Source organism: Saimiri boliviensis, chromosome 2, assembly GCF_048565385.1.
Source record: "Saimiri boliviensis isolate mSaiBol1 chromosome 2, mSaiBol1.pri, whole genome shotgun sequence".
In the NCBI taxonomy this organism is placed as follows: Eukaryota; Metazoa; Chordata; class Mammalia; order Primates; family Cebidae; genus Saimiri; species Saimiri boliviensis.
Window position 1 is genome coordinate 154,812,878 of NC_133450.1, and position 26,091 is coordinate 154,838,968.

General features: G+C 40.7%; 1 protein-coding gene across 21 annotated transcripts in view; it reads left to right on the plus strand.

Moving 5' to 3' along the window:
- The window catches only part of KANK1 (KN motif and ankyrin repeat domains 1), a 240,357-nt gene that overhangs the window by 159,517 nt on the left and 54,749 nt on the right, over positions 1–26,091 (plus strand). For 10 of the 21 annotated variants that reach the window (XM_074394727.1, XM_074394726.1, XM_074394725.1 and 7 more), the window contains one exon: positions 8,019–8,138. The exons of 1 other annotated variant lie outside the window; for it this stretch is intronic. In XM_074394727.1, the coding sequence (XP_074250828.1) occupies positions 8,102–8,138 (37 nt within the window). In that variant the 5' untranslated portion in view covers positions 8,019–8,101. Of the gene's footprint in view, positions 1–8,018; positions 8,139–14,112; positions 14,219–14,253; positions 15,641–15,794; positions 15,814–17,398; positions 17,984–24,364; positions 24,965–26,091 lie in introns of those variants that run through there. 10 more of the 21 variants (XM_039461321.2, XM_039461330.2, XM_039461328.2 and 7 more) reach the window with 9 other exon arrangements.

Genomic DNA, 26,091 nt, shown 5'->3' on the forward strand with positions numbered 1-26,091 from the left:
TTGTATTTTGGTTGTTTTGTAACTCCTCTCCTCCTGACTTTCTCTGGTTCTACGCTTTAATTTGTTTATTTGTTTATTTTTTAGTGTGTTTATTTTAGGTTTTTACATTATGGTTTCTATGAGGCTTATAGAAAACATCTTAGAGATAAAACAAATTGTTTTAAAGAGATGACAGCTTATCTTAGATTAGCAGTCCCCAACCTTTTTGGCATCAGGGACCAGTTTCATGAAAGACAACTTTTCCATAGATGGGACAGTGGGGATGGTTTTGGGATGAAACTGTTCCACCTCAGATCATCAGGCATTAGATGCTCATAAGGAATGCTCAACCTAGATCCCTCACACATGCAGTTCACAATAGGGTTCGCACTCTTGTGAGAATCTAATGCTGCTGCTGATCTGACAGGAGGTAGAGCTCAGACCGATTAGTGATGTCGTGATGCTTACTGGCCTGTGCTCACCATCTGCTGTGACCTGGTTCCCAACATGCCACAGACCAGTACCAGTCCATGGCTCAGGGATTGGAGATCCCTGTCTTAGAGCACAAAAAAGAATAAATAAAAAACTTTAAAACAACTCTCCATCTTTAATTCCATCCCCTGACATTTTGACTTTTGCTGGTCTCAATTTACATATTTTTATATTGTCTGTCTCTTAACAGGTTGCTGTAGTTTAAATCGTTTTTGATAGATTTGTCTTCTAGGTTTCATAGTAAACTTATGGGTGGGTTGCACATGATAGTTACAGTATTTGAATATTCTGGGGTTTTCTCTGCTTAATATTGCCAGTGGGTTTTATATCTTTAAATGTTTTCTTTTTGCACATTAGTGTTTTTTCCTTTCAAATTGAAAAACATTCTTTTTTCTTGTAAGACAGAGCTAGTGGTGGTGAATTCTTTTAGCTTTTGTTTGTCAGAAAAAGACTCTCTCCTTCATATTTGAAGGATAGTTCTGCTGCCTGCTAGATAAAGTATTTGAGGATAGCAGGGTTTTTGTTTATTTCAGCACTTTGAAAATAACATTACACTTCCTCCTGACCTAAATGGTCATTGAGAAGTCTGTTGCCAGATTAAGTTTCTTTGTATGTTATTTCCTCTTTCTGTTGCTTTTAGGATCCTCTTTTCGTCCTTGACCTTTGAGAGTTTGATTATTATATGCCTTGGGGGTAGTGTTATTTGGGTCCAATCTGGTGTTTTCTGACCTTCCTCTCTCTGGATATTTGTGTTCTTCTCATTTTGGCAAGTTTTCTATTATTATTTATTGAGTAATCTTTTTTCTATCTCTCGCTCTTGCTCAACTTTCTCTTGAACAGCAATAAATCTTACATTTAGTCTTTTGAGGTAATTTTCTATATCTTGTAGGCAATCTTTATGTAATACCTTTGCATTTATTTTATTTTTTCTTCTCTATGTAATTTCAAAGAGCCTGTCTTTGGGTTCACTGATTCTTTCCTCTGCTTGATCTATACTGCTGTTGAGAGCCTCCAATAAATTTTTTAGTTAGCATATATATTTTTTAGTTTCAAGATTCATTTGATTTTTTATCACTTCACTCTCTTTGTTAAATTTCTCTGGTAGGTTTCTGAATTGCTTTCCTATGTTACCTTGGAGATCCCTGAGTTTCCGTAAAACTACTATTTTGAATTCTTGGTCAGTGAGCTCATGAATCAATCTCTCATTAGGGTCAGTCACTGGTTCCTTGCTTTATACCAGGCGTCCCCAAACTACGGCCCGCGAGCTGCATGCGGCCCCCTGAGGCCATTTATCCGGCCCCCCCGCCGCACTTCAGGAAGGGGCACCTCTTTCATTGGTGGTCAGTGAGAGGAGCACAGTATGTGGCGGCCCTCCAACGGTCTGAGGGACAGTGAACTGGGCCCCTGTGTAAAAAATTTGGGGATGCCTGCTTTATACATTTGGGGAGGTCATGATTCCATGTTCTTATGGCTATGTCTGTGTTGTTGCACTGAATGATTTATTGTTTATTCCAATCTTTTCTGTCTAGTCTCTTTTGGTTTTTACTGGTTATGTTTGCTTAGAGATTCTTTGTAATTTATTCGTTGAATTTCTAACACATTTTTCCCGCTAAGTCCCTGCCTCTTTTTCAGCACTAAATGGTACCTAAAACCCCAGATTTGCCTCTGTTCTAGCAAAGGATCAGAGGATTGCCTGGCTGGAATGGGGGAAGTTCCAAAGGAGAGATATCCCTGTGGTATGGACAGGCTGGCTAGGAGTTCATGCCCAAGAGACCTGTGGAATATACCTCCTGCAGTGTAGTGCTGCTGAATTGCTGAGTTACTCTGATTTGGAATCTCCTTTGGTTGAGTTACAGAGCAGAGCTTCCAGGGCTGGAGATGGTAATCCCACCTCCCCACTTTGCCTCTGACTGTCCTCAGGGTGTTGTCTCCCCTCAGGCATTCCTGATGCTTCTCATGGGTTGAGGCATCCAAAGAAGCCAAGATGGTGAGCAAGTTATGTGTCCACCTCAGTCTCACTTTTTCCAGTGTAGAATCTGAGTTGGGGGAAGTTTTACATGTGCTTGATCCCAGGCAGATTGGGGGAAGTGTGTCACAGATATGAAAATCTGACTCTCTTAATGTCTGCTGGAGTTTTGTTGTTTTTTTTTTTTTAGCTTCTCTACGGCACTAGGAACTGACCCATGCTCTTTGATGAGTTCTGGCAGATTGCTGGTGATAATCTCGATGCTGTATATTTATTTTGATTATTCTGTGGGAAGGAGTAAAGCCAGCTTTCATCTACATTTTTAAAATATAATTGTTATTTTGAATGGCAAGATTCTGATTCTAATATCCTGCCCTAGTTTTATGCATTTTTGAAACTTCTACCATTGCAGTTAGAACCTACCACATGGTAGAGTTTTTGTTTTTGTTTTTGTTTTCAGTTTAGAAAATATTTGATTTTATGAAACAGTTGACATTCATATAAAGAATAGGATGGATAATCAAGCCTGCTCTACTAATACTGTGTGCAGTCTAGAAAAGAGTATGCTGGTGAAGTACTGAGAAACATTTTTTGTGTATTATGTAAGTACTTCAGACTCTTATTTATGTTATCCCAAGTAATAAGGTTGCAAATACAAGTGCTTTAAAAACACAATATATGCCAGCCTGGCCAACATGGTGAAACCCCATCTCTACTAAAGCACACCTGTAATCCCAGCTGCTTGGGAGGCTGAGGCAGGAGAATCGCCTGAACCTGGGAGGCGGATGTTGCAGTGAGCTGAGATTGCGCCACTGCATTCCAGCCTGGGCAACAGAGCAAGACTCCATCTCAAAAAAAATAAAAAATAAACATATTACGTAAAATTCCAAGATGCAGCTTTGTATCTAAAAAGGATTTCAGCACAGCCTCCTTGCAGAAAGCATATATGTAACTAAGGTGACTACCTTAAAAGGACATCACTCATTTATCCCCCAAGTTCTCATTTGTTAAAACAATAGTGCCCTCACTCTAAGTCACATAATCACAAGGACTCTAGGGATGAATTGCCCAGCTTTAAATATCAGTGCTGTCATACTAGCTGTGTGAAAGGAGCAAGTTCTAAAACTTCCCTGTGCTTGTTTCTTACGTATAAAATGGAGAGAAGGGGTAGTACTTTTTAGGGTTGCCATGAAATTTAAACAAGGTATTAACTGTTAAGTATTTTTAAAAGTCCCTTGAATTTAACAGTTTCATCAATTGTAAGATATGTGTTTTTCACATATCACCTCTGAAATGAGGATGTGTCTTATAATGAATGTAAATTTTTAATTAGCATTTTATTGTTTAATTGGTGACATCTTTTTTTTTACTAGTAGTACTTAAAATAATGATGTACCTTAGAGTAGGTGACATTTTATATTTCAATAACTAATAGTAGTAAGAGATGAGTTAATATTAGCTGCCATCAACAGTACTATCAACATTATCGGCATTATCTTGGTTCTAACTGAGATAGTGGCATTTGATAGTTTAATAATATATAAAGTATATATATCTAGATATATATACACTCTATATAGAGAGTATATTTAGAGTGGATATCAAATCTCAATATTATCTAACAACTTGTTTGCATGGTATATTTTTAGCAAAGTTCTAGTGTGCTGTTTTTCATATTTGTTATCATTTTAGCTGATGTATGTATGGCATCAGCTCCTGGACTGTTTCCCTCATTCACTGTACCATGCTTGGCGATCTATTAAAATGTACCTTCGGTACCCTTCAGTCTCCTGAAATAGAGACGAAGACAAATTCTTTCTCTGCTGATGTATTTTCCTAAATCCTTTCAAAGGAATGCTTTTTTCTTAGCTAGGAGAACTAAGCCACCATTGTACCAGTTAAGATTTACTGGTTTGCAGTCTCCTCTGAGGGAGAAAAGAAGCAATTTATCCATCTGTAACAGAGGGATGGACTGTGGCTGGACCTTTTCTGGTTTATGCAGTGCACTGACATAAGAATCTGCATAGCATTAAGAATGAGGCCTCACAATTTGAGGCCACCTGTCAGCGTGAACAATAACTGAGAAAAATCAATACATAATATACAACTGTTCTCTTTGCACAGACACTGCCAGGGTCCACACCCAGTGACAGTGTCTTGTTATTTTCCCGGTGATAATGCTTATAGTTCCTAATTTTAGGCGTCCTCCTTATTTTGGTTTTATTGTTCAGTTTGGGGAAGGGTGGGAGGCACCACTTTGGATCTGATAAAAAGATCTTCTGCCAGATGAAAAAGGTTCAATAACAGGAGAGGACCTTGGACCAACGTTTATTAAGCTTGACTAGGAAGATTCTGGGCACAGCTCCATCCAGATACCTTGACACGTACTTCATTCACCCCCACCCAGCACATGTAGCTTGTCTCTTCTTGTCTTCTGTTTGCCTTCAAGGTTTTACATGGTGGTATTTACAAGCCACTATGGAGCAAGAGTGCAAACACACAAGGCTAGCAAGGGGCCAGTAAACGGGGTTTGCTTAGGAGTTTTGTGGTTATTAGCTTTTAAACGCATAATTAGTTGAATAATTCCAAAAGCTGGGCTTCTTTCCTTTGCCCCTTCATTTCCCCACACCTCCCTCTCTGGTCTTCCCAGTCGCCACTTTTTTTTTTTTTTTTAAATAAAACTGCATTTGTCAGAAATTTATTATAGAGTACTCCTATTCTTAAAAGACAGTGTTTACTCTATCCCTAAAGCCTTCCTTTTGATTCAACCAGCACTGACTGTGCACACAAAGGTTATTGCTCTCCCAAGTTCAATGTTGTAGACTTGAACCAATGCCTCTGTTTCCAAGGGAATGTCAGGTGAGTGCCCTTTCATCTGGAACACTGGAGCCATCCTGTCCTCCTGGTGTGCCACCAGCCAGAAACTAAGGATCAGCAGGGAGTGGACGGTTTAGAATCTCGTCTCATTAGGTAAACCCAGTGCTAGTCAGTGTAGCTGGAAAAGCCATGCAGAGGGCAGGCTTGTCAGAAGCAGTCTGTTTAAAAAAGAAAGAAAGGAAGGGTCCTTTTGAGTTTACACTGGGTTGCTTTCATGGTAGTTAGCTTTGAACTGTGGTGCCAACTCATTTAAACAATAAGGAAAATTTCACTAGCTAAATGGCAAGAAATTTTCACCCAATGTGATCAGAGCAATCAGCCATTTCCTTTTCCTTCCTTTTTATTTACTTATATTTCTGACCCCTTGTAATCTTCACGGTTGTAGCCTGATAGTTTCCTTTTTTGCATAGCATTTTTAAAAATACCTTTTCCTTTTTTTCCCTGATGGTTTTAAAGCAAATAAAACAACATCGACAGAAAGGGTCTAAATATTTATTTTTCAGTTTTTTAGACAGTCTCGTTCTGTCCTACTCTAGAGTGCAGTGGTGTAATCTCGACTCACCGCTACCTCTGCCTCCTGGGTTCAAGCGATTCTGGTACCTCAGCCTCCTGAGGAGCTGGAATTACAGGCATGCACCACTACACCCAGCTAATTTTTGTGGTTTTTTTTTTTTTTAAGTAGAAATGAGGTTTTTCCATGTTGGCCAGGCTGGTCTCGAACTCCTGACCTCAGGTGATCCACCTACCTCAGCCTCCCAAAGTGCTGGGATTACAGGTGTAAGCCACCTCACCCAGCCTAAATATTTATTTTTAATAATTATTCTGCAAAAGTGAAGAAAGAGCTAAAATCTGTGATTTGCTCACCCAGGGGCAACCACAGTGTGAACATTTTGATGCATTAACTTCTCATCGTTTAAGTTAAATAGGTACGTATACACATGCATATTTTTTACTAAAATTAGGTTTAGGATAGTATACGGTTTTGTTTTTTTTTAACCAAAATACTTTGAATATTTTACCATGTTATTAAAAACTTACAGGATTTCAGTGGCTGCATTAGAATCAGTGTATACAGATACTATTTTCACATTCTCTGTTAGGATGTCATGTGGGTTTCTGAATTGACACATTAATTCTCAATGTGGAATTTGTTTCACCCAAGTTCTTCTGATTTCATGGGTCTAGAGTCAGAGTTTGGGCACAATGGAAATGGAATTTCTATATGTACTATTGTGTTTACTGTTTTCCAGTATTTTTTGGAAGGCATTTACAAAAAGCAAAGAGGAAACAGTATTCTTTTTCATTTTTTTTTTTCTTCTTTTTGGTTTTAAATTTTGTGATTGAAATATAAGTCTGACTATAGCAATCTCGGGTAACTTTTAAATAGAAAAATCAATGTAAAATGAATATATTGCCCGACATGGACCCCAGTGTTTTGAGACTCTGTGACATGCTCTATCATTTTGTTATTGGAAAGAGGTCCTGACCCACACCTGAAGAGAGGGGTCTTGGATCTCTCACAAGAAGGAATTAGAGGTGAATCCATAAAGTGAAAGCAAGTTTATTAAGAAAGTAAAGGAATAAAGAATGGTTACTCCATAGAAAGAGCAGCAGCATGGGCTGCTCAGCTGATTACACTTACAGTTACTTCTTGATTATATGTTAAACAAGAGGTGGATTATTCTTAGGTTTTGTGGGAAAGGGGTGGGCATTTCCTGAAACTGAAGGTTCCTCCCCTTGTCAGACCATATAGGATAATTGCTGATGTTGCCATTGGTATTTGTAAACTGTCCTGGTGCTGGTGGGAGTGTTTTTTGGCGTGCTAATGCATTATAATTAGTGTATAATGGACAGTGAGAACCATCAGAGATCACTTTCATCACCATCCTGGTTTTGGTGGGTTTTGGCCGGCTTCCTTACCACAAACTGTTTTATCAGCGAAGTCTTTGTGACCTGTATCTTGTGCTGACCTATCTCATCCTGTGACTAAGAATGCCCAACTTCCTGGGAATGTAGCCCAGTAAGTCTCAGCCTTGTTTTATCTAGCCCCTATTCAAGATGGGGTTGCTCTGGTTTGAATGCCTCTAACAATTTGAAGTTTATCCAACAGCACAGTGGGAGATAATGAATTTTTTTTTTGTTTCAAGAGAAGGATTGACTGGATCAGATTTGTGCTTTAGAAAAGTGGTTGCATATGAGAAAGAGGCATTGGTAAAAAGACTTCAGATATCTCAAAAGAATTTCCATGAAGTTAGTCTTTTTAAAAATGTAAACATTTGGTGCAGGAATTGCTTTGAAATTGCAGTTGAATAAATGAGCCTTTTGAACTAGAACTTGGAAAGGAAGATAGGCTTAAAAACCAAAAATACTTTGTAGAGTGTTGTAGAGTGCTACACCTTAGGAGGTCATTTGTATTTGATGACCACTTTCCTAAAATAGTCACATTTCTAGAGAACCAATTTTGTTTCCCACAGAGTATTATGTGTAGGAACCTTCTTTCGATATCTAACCACTGATACATCTGTGGGTGTTATCTCCATACTGCCAGGTCCAATGTAGTCACCTCCTGGATCCCCAGTCTTTCTCCCTGCATTCCGATTTGCTGTCTCTGTTAGCAGTCATCTTTATAAACGGAAGTCTAAGATTTATTGCTGTACATATTTTTAAATGATCCATTTTGATAGGGCTCTCCTTACTGTTCCAGGTTGAATGACTTTGGAAACTTGATGCATAAAATTTGCATGACTCCTGTCTCCTTTCTGGATCTGTCATTGGACTCAAGCCAGCATGGCTCACACCACAAAGGTTAATGGCAATGCCTCAGGTAACCCTGTGTTCTGGAGTGTGTGTGTGTTAAATGTATATCTTTTCTCAGACTGATTTTTTATTTCTCTTATGAACGGATAATAGCAAGTTGACTAGATAACTGGGATTTCAAAGCAATTTTCTATCCATTGAAGTTTTGTTTTGTTTTGTTTTACTCTCTTAGAAAATTTGCTTTTATCTTAGAGTCTTTATGCACTGAAATCAGTTGAGTAAATTATTACCTAAGTCAATTCTGTTGAAGTGTTGAAAGACAGATGTAAATCTTGAATGCTGATGCAAATGTATAAATACTCCTCTTGCACTTCTTTCTGAGGGATTGAATGAGGAGGGAGGAAATGAGTTTGGATGCTTAAAATCAGTTCCTAGTGCCCACTCCCAAGCAGCTTTTGTTTGATGTTGCTAAACAAAGAGAAAGAGGAAAAGAGAAGTATATATTCAGTAAAGTGATTCTCTTAGAAAAGAATATGCAACAAGCCATACTGTGAATCACAAAGATGTGTATTTGAATTCTTACTTTGGTTATATTAGAGACTTACATAGTTTCACTATCTGTTCCAATATTACTTCTGTGATACTTGGGAGAAATCTGTACAAAAATGCAGAGAGCATTCTCCTAAGAGACACATCACCGTGGGGACAGCCTGCCCAAAATGGCATGCCGAGTGTTCATTTCTCTTCTGAGTTTTCTGCCAGATAGCTGAATGAGTGAGAACAGTAATCAGTCGTCTATACAGAAGTTTTTTCTGATCATCTGAGTCCAGAGTCCTACCTCTTACTGGCTCTGAACACCCTCAAATGACAACATTATATACTGGAACAAGTGTGTAACTGGAGCAAGGAAACCTGAATCTGATTCCTAGTTCCAGCACTAAGCATGAAATACTGGGCAGGAGTATTTCTCCACATGTAAATCATCGGTAAGTATATCTACCTGCTGGTTTAGGACCAGTGAGTGCACCAGAAACATACTCACAGGAGCTATGTAAGCCGCAAAGCACTTTTTGAAGACAACAACAGGAGGAGACATCTAAAGTGGGCATTCCCAGCCCATCAATGTGACTTTATTCTGGCAAATCTCACCTGCAAGTATCTCTTGTGGGCAGAACACTATAACCCCCACCCAGATAAACTCAGTTGTTTGTTCTGGGACAACTGATCTTTCCCTGTCCATTCCATTTTTTACCTTTCACTGCCCAACTTCTTGAGACTTTTATCGATTCTGTTGTGGGACTGCTATCAATAATAAAGACCTGAATGATAATAATCTAACATTCATTGAACCTTTAACATGCACCATGGTTCCTAAAATACTTTGCCTGCATTTTCATACTTAATCCTCACAACAGTCTGTTGAGAAATATTAAGTTTACCCTGCCCCCATGGCTCCTTTACGGCGGATACCTTGTAGTTTGTAATTAGTGGTAGGTGGGTAACTGCTGCCTATTTGGTATATTCTGAAGTTATATGTATATGTATTAATGAGAATCACCTGTCAAAGAGCAGATAAATGTGTGGGTGAATTTCTGCTCAGGGCCTTCAGTCCTGGAGAGCTGTCAGCCCCGCAGGCTCTCAGGCTGTTGGTCCCCAGATCCACTCTGTTATGCTATCAGGGTGTCTACCTCTCAATACCTTCAGCCTGCCAAGCAGGTTCTTGGCAGTAATCACATGAGATTAAGCTATTATTTTACTCTCATCGACATCCCTATGTAATGTCACAAAGAAGTTCAGAGACTTACCCTAAGTGAAGTAAGAAAAATCAATTATGGGTGACGGCTCACACCTGTAATCCCAGCACTTTGGGAAGCCAAGGGGGCAGATCCCCCAAGGTCAATAGTTTAAGACCAGCCTGGCCAACATGGTGAAAACCTGTCTCTACAAAAATACAAAAATTAGCCGAGCATGGTGGTGCATGCCTGTAATCACAGCTACTTGGAAGGCTGAGAGAGGGGAATGGCTGGAACCTGGGAGGAAGAGGTTGCAGTGGGCCCATATTGCACCACTGTACTCCAGCCTGGGCAACAGAGTTAGGCTCCATTTCAGAAAAATCAGAATTACAATGTCTTTCTCTAGTAAGGTATTTGATGAGAGAGGAGATTGAAACATGAAATTTCAAGTGTAGTGGGTAGGTTTCAGTTGCCTCTGATGATGTGGATTCCTCCCCTACCCTCCATTTGCTTCCATTCACACACTTAGGGGAAGGAGTGCTTAAGGTTCTTGGTTCCTCAAGACCTCAACCTTCTGTTGCCTTGGGCAAAATCCTCTCTTCATGGGTTTAGGTACCTACTCCACTAATTCCTTTCCAGCTTGGTTTGTTCTGTACTTAACTTTTTTCTTTGTTCCTGAGATCTAATAAGCAAGCTATAACTTTTCTTTCCCACCTGGTACCCTGCCTCACAGGTCTGGGCATTGAGGTTGAAAGCAAAAGAAAGCTCTCTGATTTGTGACTTTCAGGGTGTCAGAGTATGAATTGTTACTACAGACAGGTATCTGGACTGTGCAGGGAAAAATTTTTTACTGATTGTAGTCACCATGACCCCTGTATGTCTATAAACAAATCTGATTAGAGTGCTATCATAAACAGTAATATGTATGTGAACATGTATATGTGTGTCAGTATATATGTATATATACACATATGTATGTATATATATACAGTAATATACACATAGGTATATATATGTGTACACAGTAATATACATACATATATGTATATACAAAAGCAAATGTATGTGCACCATATACATGACACTCATAGAACAAATTTTTTTTTTTTTTTTGAGATGTAGTCTCGCTCTGTCACCCAGACTGGAGTGCCGTGGCAGAATATTGGCTCACTGCAACCTCCACCTCTTGGGTTTAAGCGATTCTCATGCCTCAGCCTCCCAAGTAGCTGGGATTACAGGTGCGTGCCATCATGCCTAGTAATTTTTGTATTTATAGAAGAGACAGGGCTTCACCACATTAACCAGACTGGTGTTGAACTCCTGACCTCAGGTTATCTGCCCACCTTGGCCTTCCAAAGTGCTGGGATTACAGGCATGAGCCACCACACCCAGTGAAAATTTAGAAGTATAAACATGTCATATTGTCTGAAAACAAAAACAAAAAAGCAAGAATTACTGGTAATACCACCTAGACATAAATGTCTTCCTATTTTTGTATAATCTTTAAATATTATGTATTTCACATGGTTGAGAATGTGTTTATAAAAATCATTCCTTTACCTTTTCCCACTTTGTATTACAAAAGAAACACCTCTCCATTGTTGAAAAAAAAAACTCAATGTGAAAGATGCTGGTTATAAATACACTTTTATGCATGTAAATAACATTTAGAGAACCTAGATGAAGGTGAGATAAAGAGGGCCTGATGGCAGCTAGTGAGGGCCAATTCCTGATCTCCTGTGAGAAAAGGATAAGCTATTTGGGTTTAGTAGGAGCTTTAGATGTAAAGTAAATTTTTTTTTTTAAAGTTTCCAAAAATTACTGCTTGGGCTCCATAGAGCAAGAGGGTAAATCTCATGTGATGGTGGAGTCAGGGCAGTGGCCAAAGAAGCACTTTCCATAGTTTTAGGAATAAAACAAGCAAAAGAGGAGCTTCTGGGAAAGGCCAGACCATGCATGCCCTTGGCACATACATCCGATGACTAATCATCTCAAGTTGACATCCCCATGTAGCGTTTAGATGGGGAAAGGGGCGATTCACAGCACTTTTATACTCTGACTTCCCTGTGGAGACCCTTCGTGAGGTCAGATAAAAGGTACTGATTTTAAAAGGAGCAATTCATTAACAGTAATTTGTAAAATGTATTAGGCCACATTTCAGACAGACAAAATGTGTGAAAGTTATATGACAAACATCTGTGTACACACTACCTAGCTTAAGAAATAAACCTTATTAGTACAGGCCAGATATACGTGAGTACCTGCTATGTGCTGTTTTAGGTACTGGGGATATAGCAGTGAAAAAAAGAGGCAAAAATTTCTGCCCTCAAGGACAACATAGCAAGACTCCATAGCTACAAAAAAATTTTTTTTAGTTAGCCAGGCATAGTGGCATGTACCTATAGCCCAACTACTCAGGAGGCTGAGGTGGGAGGATTGCTTGAGGCTAGGAATTGGAGGCTGCAGTGACTTATGATGGTACCACTGCACTCCAGCCTGGATGACAGAGGAAGACCCTGTCTCTCTCTTATTTTTTTTTTGAAATGGAGTCTTGCTCTGTCTCGCAGGCTGGAGTGCCATGGTGACCCTCACCTCCCGGGTTCAAGCGATCCTCCTGCCTCAGCCTCCCGAGTAGCTGGGACAACGGGCACCTGCCAACACGCCTGGCTAATTTTTGTGTTTTTAGTAGAGACGGGGTTTCACCACATTGGCCAGCCTGGTCTGAAACTCCTGACCTTGTGATCTGCCCTCCTCAGACTCCCAAAGTGCTGGGATTACAGGTCTGAGCCCAGCACAAGACCCTTTCTGTAAAGCAGAAAACAAAAAACATTTTATTGTGATACTGCTAACAATACGGTGATGTCTTTTGTTAATGAGATAAGGGCATCATAAATTGCTCTTGACCGTTCTCTAGCCAGCTAAAAAGTAAATGGTGATCGTTGGTTAGGAAAATAGCTGTATTCTTTTGGAGTGTAGGATGAGACAGTCTGCTTTTTCCCCAAGTTTCTGAATCATGTTGTAAACTGGATTGATACCTCTCTAAACACTAATTAATGTTGTGAAGCTTTAATTAGAGCTTAGATATGCTTTAGAAGCCATATAACAAGTGGCTTATTTGTCAGAGGAAGATAATAGCTGTCCTGCCTTCTTCACAAGGTGGTTGTGAGTGGGGGGAAAAAAACTATAGCTATAAAAATGCTTTTTAAAACCTAAAGTGCTGGTCAGATATCAGGGGATAGCACCATTCCCCTTGTTCTTTCGTCCCTGTCGCACGCTCCTGATCAGGAAATACCCCAGGTACCCTCATGTCAGGCCCTGCTGGACACCATGATATTGGGGCCAGAGTTGTATTAATGCCCTCATTAAATGTCCTCTTTAAACCCACTTAAATGACATAAATGGATGAGCACTGGGAAGTGACTTTTTATGCCTGCTCGTATCGTCTTTATTTTTGCTAGTAGTTGCCTTTGCCAATTTATGACAGCTTTTCTCTCTTGCTATTTCTTTTTTTACAGCCTAGATATATATTTTTTCAGATAGATATTTATTTACTAAAGATGCTTATTGAATTGCATTAAAATGTTATTTAAATGAATGATAACATAAAATTTGATAGGAAGACAGAAGAGAAGAACTACTCAGTATTTCACACTAGGTCTTATTTTTAGTATTTCTTTTTCATCTTTGTCAGGCTAACAAACACAATTTCAATAAGTTTTTATAGATTTGGATATCAGCTCTTGAGTTTTACATTGTTTGCATTTTTTTCAAGTCTTCATGGAAAACAGTTTCCACATTATTATTTTTGATGACTGTATAATACTCCTTACAGTGTTTCTAGTAGTTGAGTTATTCTTTCTTTTTTTTTTTTTTCGGATGTTAGGACTGCTTCCAGATTTTCCCCATTGTCGATGATGTTGCAGAGAACATCTTGCCTGGTCATTTTCCTCCTCCTTTTCTTTTTTTTATTATTTCCCAACAATTTCAAAGCAGCAGGATGACTGGGTTAAAGGGCACAGTGTTTTCATGGCTTTAGTAACTCTTGTGGGGCTTGAATCTTGTTATCTTGGTCATTTATTTGGCTCCATGTTTTGTCTCTATGCTGATCTCAAATGAGTACAAAGGCCACTGATAAGACCAGGCCAGTCAAACAGAGCCAGACTCATGGCAGAGCAGGGAGAATGCTGCAGTGCGGTGCACCCCACTCTCACTTGTGTAAATATTTTTCTGGGCAGGAGCATTTCTCAAACAGAACTCTGAGCCCACTGCGGTGAACCTGACAGCAGGAATTACGTGCTATTTGTCAAGTATAGGACTAGTTTGCACAGACTGGTCTGGCTAGAACCAACCTGGTGTTTTCTGAGACCATCTGTAAGGAAAGACACAGCACAGCAGAGGCGGTGTGTCCATGGTGGTGAGTCTTAGACCTGTCATCTGTGTTAGTATTATCCCCTAGGCAAGGGGCTCCCTGATTAGAAACTAGGGCTGCTTTAATTCATGAGTACACTCCGTGACTTTTCAGGATCTCCTGGTTGAATTTGCAGAAGCATTAAAATGTGTGTTCTTATTTGGGCTTTGTGTTCTCCCTTAAGTAGTGTGTTCGAGACTATCAGAACAACCGAGAGGGTAAAACAGGGTTGCCTGACATAAACACATAGGTAGGAGCCTGCCATAAGCACGTAAGAACCAAAAGGGTGCCTTTTCGTTTCACTTGTCAAATCTTCCTTTCATTCAGTTGACAAAACACAACTTGCTGAGCTCACACAGCAAATGACTAAGCCAGAAGTTGGATGTGTAGAACATTTTTCCTTTGTTCAAGGTTATTTATTATGTTGACATTTAAAATCAGAAGTGTGATACCTGTGACGTTCTGATTAAACAGATCAAGGGAAAAGTATGTATTTCAGAAAACTGCATAAAACCTTAAAATACAATGGTTAAAAATAAAACGTCCTCCCTGATAGGGACTATGTTGGTAAGTTTTTTTTTTTTTCTTAGTGTGGACTTTTTCATTCAGCCAAATTAATAAGCATACTCTAATTCTTTTATTTATTGCATCATACAGCTTTATCCTAGTATTAGGTGTGTTTAATAATTGCACTTAATTGGATTATGCATTTCAACATTCCAAACTGTAGTTACTAGTCTTTTGAAGGCTAATTTCACACTGAAGTTTATAAATGAAATAATTTTCTTTTAGTGGTGGTGTTTGAGAAGATAATGGAACTGCTTCTTACTTAGATTTCAATTTCATAACTCTTAAAATGCTGGGACCACCTACAAACAGGAGACAGCCTGGGTTTCAAAGTCTTGCCTGTCTTGTTAATCAGAACCCCAGAATTCATCCAGCCCCTGGAGAGGTTTTGAAAAGTCCCTCGCTCATCATAGCCTGCTTGTTTTATAAACTCTCAAGTCTTTGTTTTAACCTGTAGCCAGCTTCACCTTATAAGCTTTCTTGCTCCAAACCTTGAGATAGTCATAATGGCTTTTAAGCATCAGATTTCAGACAGGTGATCGAGCTAAGCCAAGGAAGGATGATTTATCTTCCAGTGAGTACCAGCCTATTTGAGTGTAGGAAGGAGAGAATCTGTGCTCCTGGGTACTGGGCAAAGAAATCTTTTGGCTGGAGAGTTTTGCCCAGTAACAACTTTATAGGTGCCAAAAAGAAAGAAAAAAACACACACACATAATAAACACCCAACAGGGAGATTCGCCGTGTTAAGAACTCAAGCTGTTACTATTCTAAGAGACTGGGTAGCCAGTCAGAGGATTGAAACAGCCCTTCCTACAAGGATTTGAAAACTCTGCTCTGCTCTTCCTCAGCAGACTTCCCATTGTGAGTATTGGCATTTATTTCTGATTATACACTTCCCCTCTTTCTTGAATGACTTGTGTGGGCTAGCTGAGCCCATCAAAAGTATAGCTCATTTGCTTCTTTTTCCAGGGTTTGCCTTCTTCCTGTGTCTGGGATAATTTCAGTTCATCTCCTTTGTGCAGTTTCTGAGAAAGGTTTGTATGGGCTTGGAGGAAAATGAGTGACTAAAGCTCACAGCTTCTGCTTTTGGCTCCTTTTGTATAAAAGGTGGTTTGATTTGATCTGACATGAAAAATATTATCATAATTCTCAAATTCACAGAAACAAGTTCTTGCTCTTTCCTGGTCCCCTCCCCCCCCAAAAAAAATTGTAATTGCATTGGGTAGACTTTTCTAATAAAAGCCTTTAAGAAGACCTATCCAGGAAATCAGATTTTATAAAATTCATTCAAACAGTTGTAGAAATTCTAAGTTCAAAAAATCAAAAGCAGACTATTTTCTTTTTCCTTTCTTGGCTCCTCTGTTGGATATTTTTGTAGTGAGCCTTAACTGAGTTACTCATTTTTGCATGCTTTAGGAAAAGTGTGCTCATGTTTTACAGGCTAAGTCTGGTTCTGCTTTTGGGCTGCAGTTCATTATGAATCCTGAAAACACAAGTTTTTGAAATGCAGCCCATTTATACATAAAGCATTAGTCATCTCAGCTGGTAGTTCTATACAGTGAATTATCTCACCACTTAAAAATAAGTACACTGCTATTTTGAGATTTAAAAATATATATAGGGACCAGATTTCTTATCCTAGTTAAAGCAAGCCATGGCTGAAACTCAGATTAAATAATATTCTATAAAAATGAGAGGGTTATTCTAATCAACAGATAGAAAAACAGAACTATAGCTGTGAGGGAGAGCTGTGCCAAGGACAAATTGTTGGATTTGTGGGATTTGTTCTTATCCTGAAAGTTAAATCTGTGGACTCTTACCTTGTTTATGGCCAGATTTGCCTGATCCCCGATTTCTCTCCCAGCTGACTCAGAGGTTGTAGAACTGGAATTTCACCATACAAACCTTTACTTAAAGGAGGTAGTACTAGAGTAACCATTTACGGAAACAGTTTGATACTAAAAGTTACTAGTACTGAACTTATTTTAGTTCCTTTTTCATGATTTTATTCCATTGGAAAAGTTTTCTCTCTGAGGGATCTTTTATGCTTTGGACATGTTCTCTGTTAGGTACAATCAAAAGGTAGCTACATGGCATTCTGAATTTAGTCTCACAATATTTGGTTTAGTTGATAAATCCCATCCGTCAGCTTTGCAAATAATTTTGTAAAAATACTGATTCAGTTTGTCCTGCTCGATTTTCCCATCCCTGCCCACTTTACTGAGTGCCTTTTCCATTTGCATCAACTGCCCATTAGGCCAAGATGATTGAAGTGTTTCTGTATAGCAGGTACATTTAAGATTCTCCAGGAAAAAAGGGGGAAGAATATTCTGAACTAAAAACATAAAAAAGAGAGATGGGGTATTTCCAGTAACCGATATGCCCAGTGCTTAGTATCTTAAAAACCCTACTCATGTGCATCAACTCTTACTTTTTTCTAACTAAAACCAGAAAAAGTCCTCTCTTCCTCTGCTCTCAGTATCCCCCTCATGTAAGTCCATATACCCAACACACTGCAGCTGATTTATTTTTTTTCCCCTCAGCATTATAGGTGGATTGACTGGGACGCTTTGTTCAAATCAGGGATGCACCATGGTTATGTTTTTTGGGGCAACCCTTTTGGCATGTTCCCGCTCAACTGTGAGGACAAAGACTGGTTTGTCTTCTTGTGACCTGGCAGAGGAGGCAGAAGTACCTGCTGAGCTTATGCAGCATGTACCCCAGCTGGTGCCCCACCTCTTCAAGTGGTGAATCAGCCTGATGATATACTGATTTTTGGAACACTAGGGTGGAGACCTGGAATTCTGTAGGCTGGTGGGGGAGGGAGGGTTTGTATGTCAAACCATTCCAACAATGCAGCTTCCAGGAAAAAAAATTGCAAAACACCGAAGCGCTTTGCCACTAGATTTTTTCCATTAGCACCACACTTGACACAGCTTCCAAATCTGCCCCAGGGACAGCTGTTTGGCAATGTGAGGGGAAGCGGCAGCATCGCCTCCTAAGTCCAGTAATTGTTACCTATTAGCCTACCCGGTAAGGGATCCCAGCAGGCCCGAGCATCACACAGATGTGCTGGAGTTGAGTATTCTCTGAGGAACATGCCAAGACATTATTTGGGTGCTAGAAAACAGCAGCTGGAATTCACAACATCTCAGGACACTGATTGTAAATGAAGAAACCTGAGACAGAACATCTTCCAGAAAGGTAAAGGGGGCTTAGGGCTGGGAGCTTTTCCTCTGGGTTATTTTCTTTGACATGTTGTCCCTGGATACTTTGATGATGTAACTTTGGAAATAGTGCTGAATTTAAATTGGAGTGTTGCTGGGGAGCTACCAGGAGGAATGATAGGAAACGCCATAGAAACATTTCAATTCAGTGAGTTCATTCATTCAGTCACTCACTTTTAAATGACCATAGAGATTTATTTGGCAGAGGGCAGCCATTTTCCTTCTTTGTATAATGGACCAGCCACGAGGCTGTGAGCACTGGTCCTTCTTTGCCTTTTTCTCCCTGCTTTGTGGTTTGGTGTACCTAAGGACGGCTGGCAAGATTAAGGATCATTGAGCTTTGTATTCTTCGGTTATTTTTCTGTCTTCCCAAACATTTTCACTTTCACAAACTTTAGTCTCCAACTATTATTCCCTTCTCTTAACTCTGAACTTTTGTTTTGGGCCTTATTTTGGCTGAAATCATGATCTGTTTCTGTTTCTTCAGTTCTTGTGTCTATAAAAATCACAGTAGGCCTTCACAGAGGTCCATGACTACAGGTAGTCAGAGACCAGCTGTATCCAAAGACTTGTGTAAGAAATAGGGTCATCTGCTCCCTTCTGGCACTGTTTCCCGGTTCCACCCTGTCCTGTTCCCCACTTAGTGGCTTTGCTCTCTTGACCTGGATATCTTTTCCATATCTATTAATATAAGCCCTTCTTATCCTTTAAGTCCTGATACCTCTCTTACCTCTCCCAACAGGTATTCTCAGATACTCCCAACAGGAGTGCCTCTCTTCCTCTTCTTTATTCCTATTATTCTGTTGTTATTCTATTATTATTTATATGAAATAGTTGCCATCAGTTGCTTTTAATTAAGAGTTACGGTTGTGTGCCTCACTAATCTTACAAACTTGAATGTTTTAATGGCAAGAATCATATCATCTTCCTTGTATGCCCAACATACCTTGCCCGGTAGTCCTTGTAGAGTCAATAGACTCAATGTTCAACCAGAAAATATTTGCAGAGTCCCTACTTTGTGCTGGCATAATGTTGGGCATATAAGACAGCACCTGCCTAAGAATTTGTGGGTCTGAGCCCTGCCACTTGCCAATCTGATGTGCTGTATTCTTTGCAGTTTTCTTCCAGCCTTTTCCCCTAAGTTCCCAATTGGTCGCTCTGAATTCATGTGTGACACTTCACCTGGGTGTGTTTCCTGGGTGAACAGATGGCTTTCACTGTGTCACACACTCACTCTTGCATTCTGCATTCTCTCGCGAAAGTTGTAGTATCTGCTTTCTCTCCATCACTTGCTCTAAGGTAGGCTTAAGATGGTATTGTCGCTGGGGATGGTGGCTCACGCCTTTAATCCCAGCACTTTGGGAGGCCAAAACAGGCAGATCACTTGAGGTCAGGAGTTTGAGATTAGCCTGGCCAAAAGGGTGAAACCCCATCTCTACTAAAATACAAAAATTAGCTGGGCATGGTAGTGGACACCTGTAATCTCAGCTCTTGGGAGGCTGAGGCAGGAGAATCTCTTGAACCCGAGAGGCAGAGGTTGCAGTGAGCTAAGATCTGCACTCCAGACTGGGCAATGGATTGAGACTTTGTCTCAAAAAAAAAAAAAAGAAAGAAAGAAAGAAAGATGGTATGGTATGGTATTGTCTGTTAAATACCTTGGGTTCCAGAGAGAGGTGACCAGGTACATGACACAACCAGAGAGGGAGGAGGTGGAGCTCCAGTTGGTTCCTTTTGTCTCAGGCTTATTGTCTGGTGCAATTTGGTGGGCTGGTTGCTGCTGTGGGTAAGAACCTGAGCTGGTAGTCCCTGGGGGTATGGCTGGCTGGCCTGCTTTCCTTCTTTCCTACTGTTTTCTTGGGAAGATCTCTACAGACCTCATCTCTTTTAGGTGTGAGAAGATAAATAATTATTTTTCCCTTATTTACAGCCTTTACAGAGTCTTTGTAGTAATCTAAGTTAAGGTCTTAAGTCTCTTATTTAATTCTTTGTCCCCCAGTTCAGTTGGTATTTGGCTTTTCTTAATGCTGATTTCAAATCTTGGATGAAAACATATTATGAGACAGTCTTTTCTCTGGATGTGATAAAGGTAATAACTATGGGGCAATCCAGACCATAAAGAAAGCCTATGGTGTAGGAAGTCCATGCTACACTAGTTTTAAGCCTCACATGTGTTTGGGGAAATGGATTTGTTGAATAAAGGATAAGAACACACGAGACTTTTTCTTGTCTTTTAAGGTAGAACCATCAGATAGCATCCTCTTCCTAAAGTCCCTCTCCTGACGAGAATCAGATGTCACTGCTGGGGCACACCCTCCTCATGTGGAAGGCAGGATAGCCTCTCCTTAGAAAATCTCCCCTTACGTTAAGTCTTCTGAGCAGATCCTGCTAATCTAGGCGTGTAAAGGAGGAGTCCTCTTCCAAGACCCAATGTGGTGCACACCTCACAGGAGGAGGAATGGAAAAACAGGCACCTTTGCTGGACTTTCCTTTTAATCCTCTAAACCATGTCACGCCCTAAGACTGTGACAGAGGTGGGTGGAGAGGAGCCTTAGTGCTGTGGAAAGGGCCATACCTACTTTCTCCCTCATTGCAGCCCAGAGAGTGTGGATCTCACACCCATCCCAAGCCTTTAAGGACGGGTGGGTTAAAGTAGCATAATACAGTATTTGAACTCTTTAGGGGTTTGGGGAAGTCCAATATAACACAACCCAGGCTCTCAGAGAGAGAGAGCAGAGCATCCTCTTTTAAGTCTGTCTCTTTCTAAGGCAAATACTCATAGGTAGAGTTTTTTGCAAAGTAACCTTACCGTGGAGTGAGCTTTTTGGAGTGATATTTTTGGAGTGAGCCTTAACTGAGTTACTCGTTTTCACATGCTTTAGGAAAAGTATGCTCATGTTTTACAGGCTAAGCCTGGTTCTGCTTTTGGGCTGCAGTTCATTATGAATCATGAAAACACAAGTTTGTGAAATGCAGCCCATTTGTACATAAAGCATTAGTCATCTCAGCTGGTAGTTCTTTTTTTTTTTTTTTTTTTTTTTTTTGAGACGGAGTTTCGCTCTTGTTACCCAGGCTGGAGTGCAATGGCGCGATCTCGGCTCACCGCAACCTCCGCCTCCCGGGTTCAGGCAATTCTCCAGCCTCAGCCTCCTGAGTAGCTGGGATTACAGGCACGCGCCACCATGCCCACCTAATTTTTTTAATTCTTAGTAGAGATGGGGTTTCACCATGTTGACCAGGATGGTCTCGATCTCTCGACCTCGTGATCCACCCGCCTCGGCCTCCCAAAGTGCTGGGATTACAGGCTTGAACCACCGCACCCGGCCAGCTGGTAGTTGTATACAATGAGTTATCTCACCACTTAAAAATAAGAACACTGCTATTTTGAGATTTAAAAATATATATAGGGACAGATTTCTTACGCTAGTTAAAGCAAGCCATGGCTGAAACTCAGATTAAATAATATTCTCCAAAAATGAGAGAGAAAGGGTGGGAGGGATATGAGATTGTTTTCTTTCTTTCTTTTTTTTTTTTTTCTTTTTGTTAAAAGCTATAAGAGGCAGGGCATGGTGGCTCACGCCTGTAATCTGAGCACTTTGGGAGGCCTAGGTGGATGGATCACCTGAGGTCAGGAGTTTGAGACCAGGCTAGCCAACATGGTGAAACCCTGACTGTACTAAAAATACAAAACAAAACAAAACAAAACAAAAAAATGTTAGCTGGGCATAGTGGTGGTTGCCTGTAATCCTAGCTACTTGGGAGGCTGAGGCAGGAAAATTGCTTGAACCTGGGAGGCATAGGTTGCAGTGAGTTGAGATCGTGGCATCGAACTCCAGCCTGGCTAATGGAGCGAGACTGTCTTTAAAAAAAAAAAACTGCAAGAGAGATTGTCTTTAGTTTATGGCTCTTCAGTACAAAGTGGTATGAATTCAGCAGTAGAGTAAGCAATAGCAGTAGAATAGCAGCATGCTTATGCATGACATAAGCTTCATCTGTAAAAGGCCAAAATAATCATACCTGGGTGTAGGGTTGTTGTGAGGATTAAATGAGTTCATGTATGTATAAAGCACCTGGAGCAGTAGAGTCCAGAAGAATTGTGCACAGCCAGTGGTGGGGAAAGATGGGGGCAGGGAACATTGGGGGAGGAAGGTAAATTCCGTGGATGTCAGGAAATAGGAATCTTCACCTGTTCACAGTATAGTTCATGCCACCACTCACTACTTAATTGAACTTTGGTTTTTTTGTTTTTTTGAGACGGAGTTTCGTTCTTGTTACCCAGGCTGGAGTGCAATGGCGCGATCTCGGCTCACCACAACCTCCGCCTCCTGGGTTCAAGCAGTTCTCCTGCCTCAGCCTCTTGAGTAGCTGGGACTACAGGCACGCGCCACCATGCCCAGCTGATTTTTTGTATTTTTAGTAGAGACGGGGTTTCACCATGTTGACCAGGATGGTCTCGATCTCTCGATCTCGTGATCCACCCGCCTCAGCCTCCCAAAGTGCTGGGATTACAGGCTTGAGCCACCGCGCCCGGCCTGAACTTTGTTTTTATCTCTAGACTAAGGGAACAGGCCCTCTGGGGGAAGTCTACAGTAATCCTGTTAAGCATAAGAACTTAAGGTTCAGGTTGAAGTCTCAAGCTTCTGAAGCCACCATCCCAGGGATAAAGACTGTGCTGGTACACACTCAGCCAGCCTGGTGTCACAGAAGGCTTCTGTCTCCAGCAGGTTCCTTTTGTCACTGGGCATCACCTTTTCTGGCTACTGTCTGTCTGTCAGAGGCCAAATGTTGAATGTGTCTTCCTCTTCCCACATCTTGTTTGGCTTCTTTCTTTGTACATATATTGAAAGAGTAAAGGCAGATAGGTGTGTCTTTCTCCCTTCAGCGGGAGCCTTTGTGACTGATGGTTTCCAGGCAGAAGGAGTTCATATTTTTAATTGTTTCCCTTCCCAGCCCTTGTCATCATCTGATAAAGGACTAGGCATTTATTGAATACAATGACTGTTTCTGCTGGACCTCACCTTCACAGAAGCACACAGGCAAACACCCATAGGATCAGATACCAGATACAAGCTACTTTAACAAAATAATTGCCTTCAACTGCTTTATATAATCTATACTCTTACCAGATCACAATATTTATGAATAAAAATGTAGCAGAATTCTTTTTGCAGGATCAAGAAACACTACATTCAGTACTTGTTTAGATTTTAAGAAGTCTTTTGATAATCTTTTTAAAAATTGTGTGTGTGTGTGTGTGTGTGTGCGTGTGTGTGTTTTAATAGAGACAAGGTCTCACTATTTTGCCCAGGCTGGTCTCAAACTCCTGAGCTGAAGTAACCCTCCTGCCTGGGCCTCCTAAAGCACTAGGATTTCGGGCATGAACCACTGTACCCAGCTGATACTAATTCTTAGTTTGGAATACAACAGTATATTTTTTTTCTTTTGAGACAGTCTCACTCTGTCACCCAGGCTGAAGTGCGGTATAGTAAGATCATAGCTCGCTATAGCCTCAGCCTCCCAGTCTCAGCTCCCTGAGAAGCTGAGACTACAGGAGCAAGCCACCATACCTGGCTAATTTTTTATTTTTATTTTTATTTTTTGTAGAGACAGGGTCTCACTGTGTCATCCAGGCTGGTCTCCAACTCCTGGGCTGAAGTAATTCTCCCTTCTCAGCTTCCCAAAGAATTGGGATTACACAAAGGAACCACCATGCCCACCCAAAAAAAAAGGGTTATTTTAAATGCTTTTTTCACTTGTGTCTAAGTACACTGGGTAAATCTGGCACTAGTGGAATAGATTTACTGAATTTTATCACAGAGCAGGTAAGTAAAGCCAGTTCTAAACAATACAACAGAGATCAACAAAGATGAGGGATGACTCTAAATAGCTGCTTTGTAAAATTCAAAACAGGGATAGCTGTGTAGAGAGAGGCACAATTTTGTAAGAATCCACTGGATCTGCCTACTTGGGCTCATCTCCGTGCCTATCCTAACATAGTAAGACTCCCATTGCTACAAAAAAAAATAGAAAAATTGGCTGGGCATGGTGGCATACGCCTCTCTGGAGGCTGAGGTGGGAGAGGGTCACATGAGCCCAGAAGGTTGAGGCTGCAGTGAGTTGTGATTGGCACCCTGCACTCCAGCCTAAGTGACAGAGTGATACCCTGTCTCAAAAAAGAACTTTTTTTTTTGTTGTTTGAGATGATGAATTTAAATCATTAGGGGAACATACCATTTTTACTAACTTTTTGAAACAAAAACACAGGTTACTCAAAGATGTTATGAACAAAATGTTTTAAGGGTATGAGGGTACAGAGCAAGGGAAGGAGGTTTGGGTCTGTGGTTTACAGATGGTGATTGTTTTAGCCTTCTAATTATATGTTGCATTAAATAAGAACAAACCAAAAAGGAGCCACTTGCCTCCAGCCCAGCCTGGGTTCAGCATAAAACTGAATCATTTCCTTCACAAGCCAGCTGCCTGTGCTGTAGCTCAGATTATAACAGAGAGCCTTTCTCTGCAGCGGAGGGCTGGGGGAAGAGGGAGTAAGTCAGCACAAAGAATGAGGAAACATTTGCTGCCTTTCTGATTTCTTCCTAGAATTAACAGGTTTACAGCTGTATTTCTAAGTCAGCATTTCGTATGTCTAAAGAGCATGAGGATAGTTTGAAAAATCAGGAGCAAGATAAGAGAGGTCTTTGCCTCTTTTTTAAGATCTTGCTAGCACTTTTGTTCGTTGGTAATTTTTGCTGTCTCACTGACGCCGAGAGTCCTGGAATTAAACCCTGTGGCCAGCAGGCTGTTAGTTCGTCAGGAAATTCCAAATGGGTATAAATAAATTCTCTGCAACAGCTCCTGGGCTCTTTGCCTGCTAATGTGTGGAGTCCCTTTAATGCTGAGGGAAGTTTGCCTGAGACCTGGCTTCCTGCTTGCTGAAAATCACAGTTATTTTGTTTCTGGGTGGGTAAGTAAGAATGCCCACAAAAGAAAGAGAGGAGGAAAGCATGATGTTTGGGTGGGGGTTGGTGAAATAAAAACTCGAGCTCTGTTGTGAAAAAGATTTGCTTTTACTTCAAGCCAGAAAGAATAACCCAGTACATGATTTTGGGTCCAGTGAAAATTTCAGCTTTACCTGTAGCTTTAACATAAAGATGTCATTGTTGCAGGAGTGAAAGGTTGTACATATATGCTAAGATTTGAGTTTATGGTTTAGTTCAATTCAAGGATTTCCTTTTTTGTTGCTAAATCCATCTTTGGATATTTGTTTTCAGCTCTGTTTTTCTAATAGGGAGTTGCTCAATGTTCATTAAAGCTGGCGTATTTTTCTTATGTAAACACTAAAAAACAAAATAAAGGCAGAGATTCATACAAATAGTAGTTTTCTACTGCCACCCTACCTCCCCGCCCCTGCCAAAAAACTGTAATGTTTTGTTAGAAAAGCCTGTTTTATCCACAAGCTAGCCAGTGCTCCTTTTCTGCTTTTCACAGAATTACTCTTTGAACTGGCACATTTTCTTTCTACGCTTAGAACAGCATGTTACTTTTGAAGAATGTTTGGGAAATAACAGTTCAAGCTCGTTCTCTTCTGTGTATGCATGATTGATTTGGGCTGTATTTCAGCAATAACTTTTAAAATTAGATGGTGGACATTAGAGAGTAGCATAGTCAGGCTTACACTGAGGTACCCATGGCATTTTGGCTGTTTCGAGACAGATTTGGGGTGAAGAGTTGCTGCATCTTGTAGTTGGCACTGAGCACTGGAGAAGAGGGCCACTGTATAAACTGCAAGGCCCCTGCTACCATCACATGCCTCCCTTGTACAATGTGCCCTTTATTAAGACAGACTGTTCCACTACTGAGAACAGTAACCCTTTCCGCTGTCTTCCCCTCACTCTTCCGTGCAGCCTGGCTTCTGGCCTCTTAGATCATGCCCAGAGTAGAACTGTCAGTTCACAGAAGGGACGCTGCACTGGGGTTGTTAGGTCATGCCAGTTAGGATGCTGCTGGAAAGGTGCTGCTGAGTGGGACGTGCAGAGGTAAGACCACAGGCTCTGTATGCCTGAGCTCATCTGCTCTGACACCTGCTGTGAT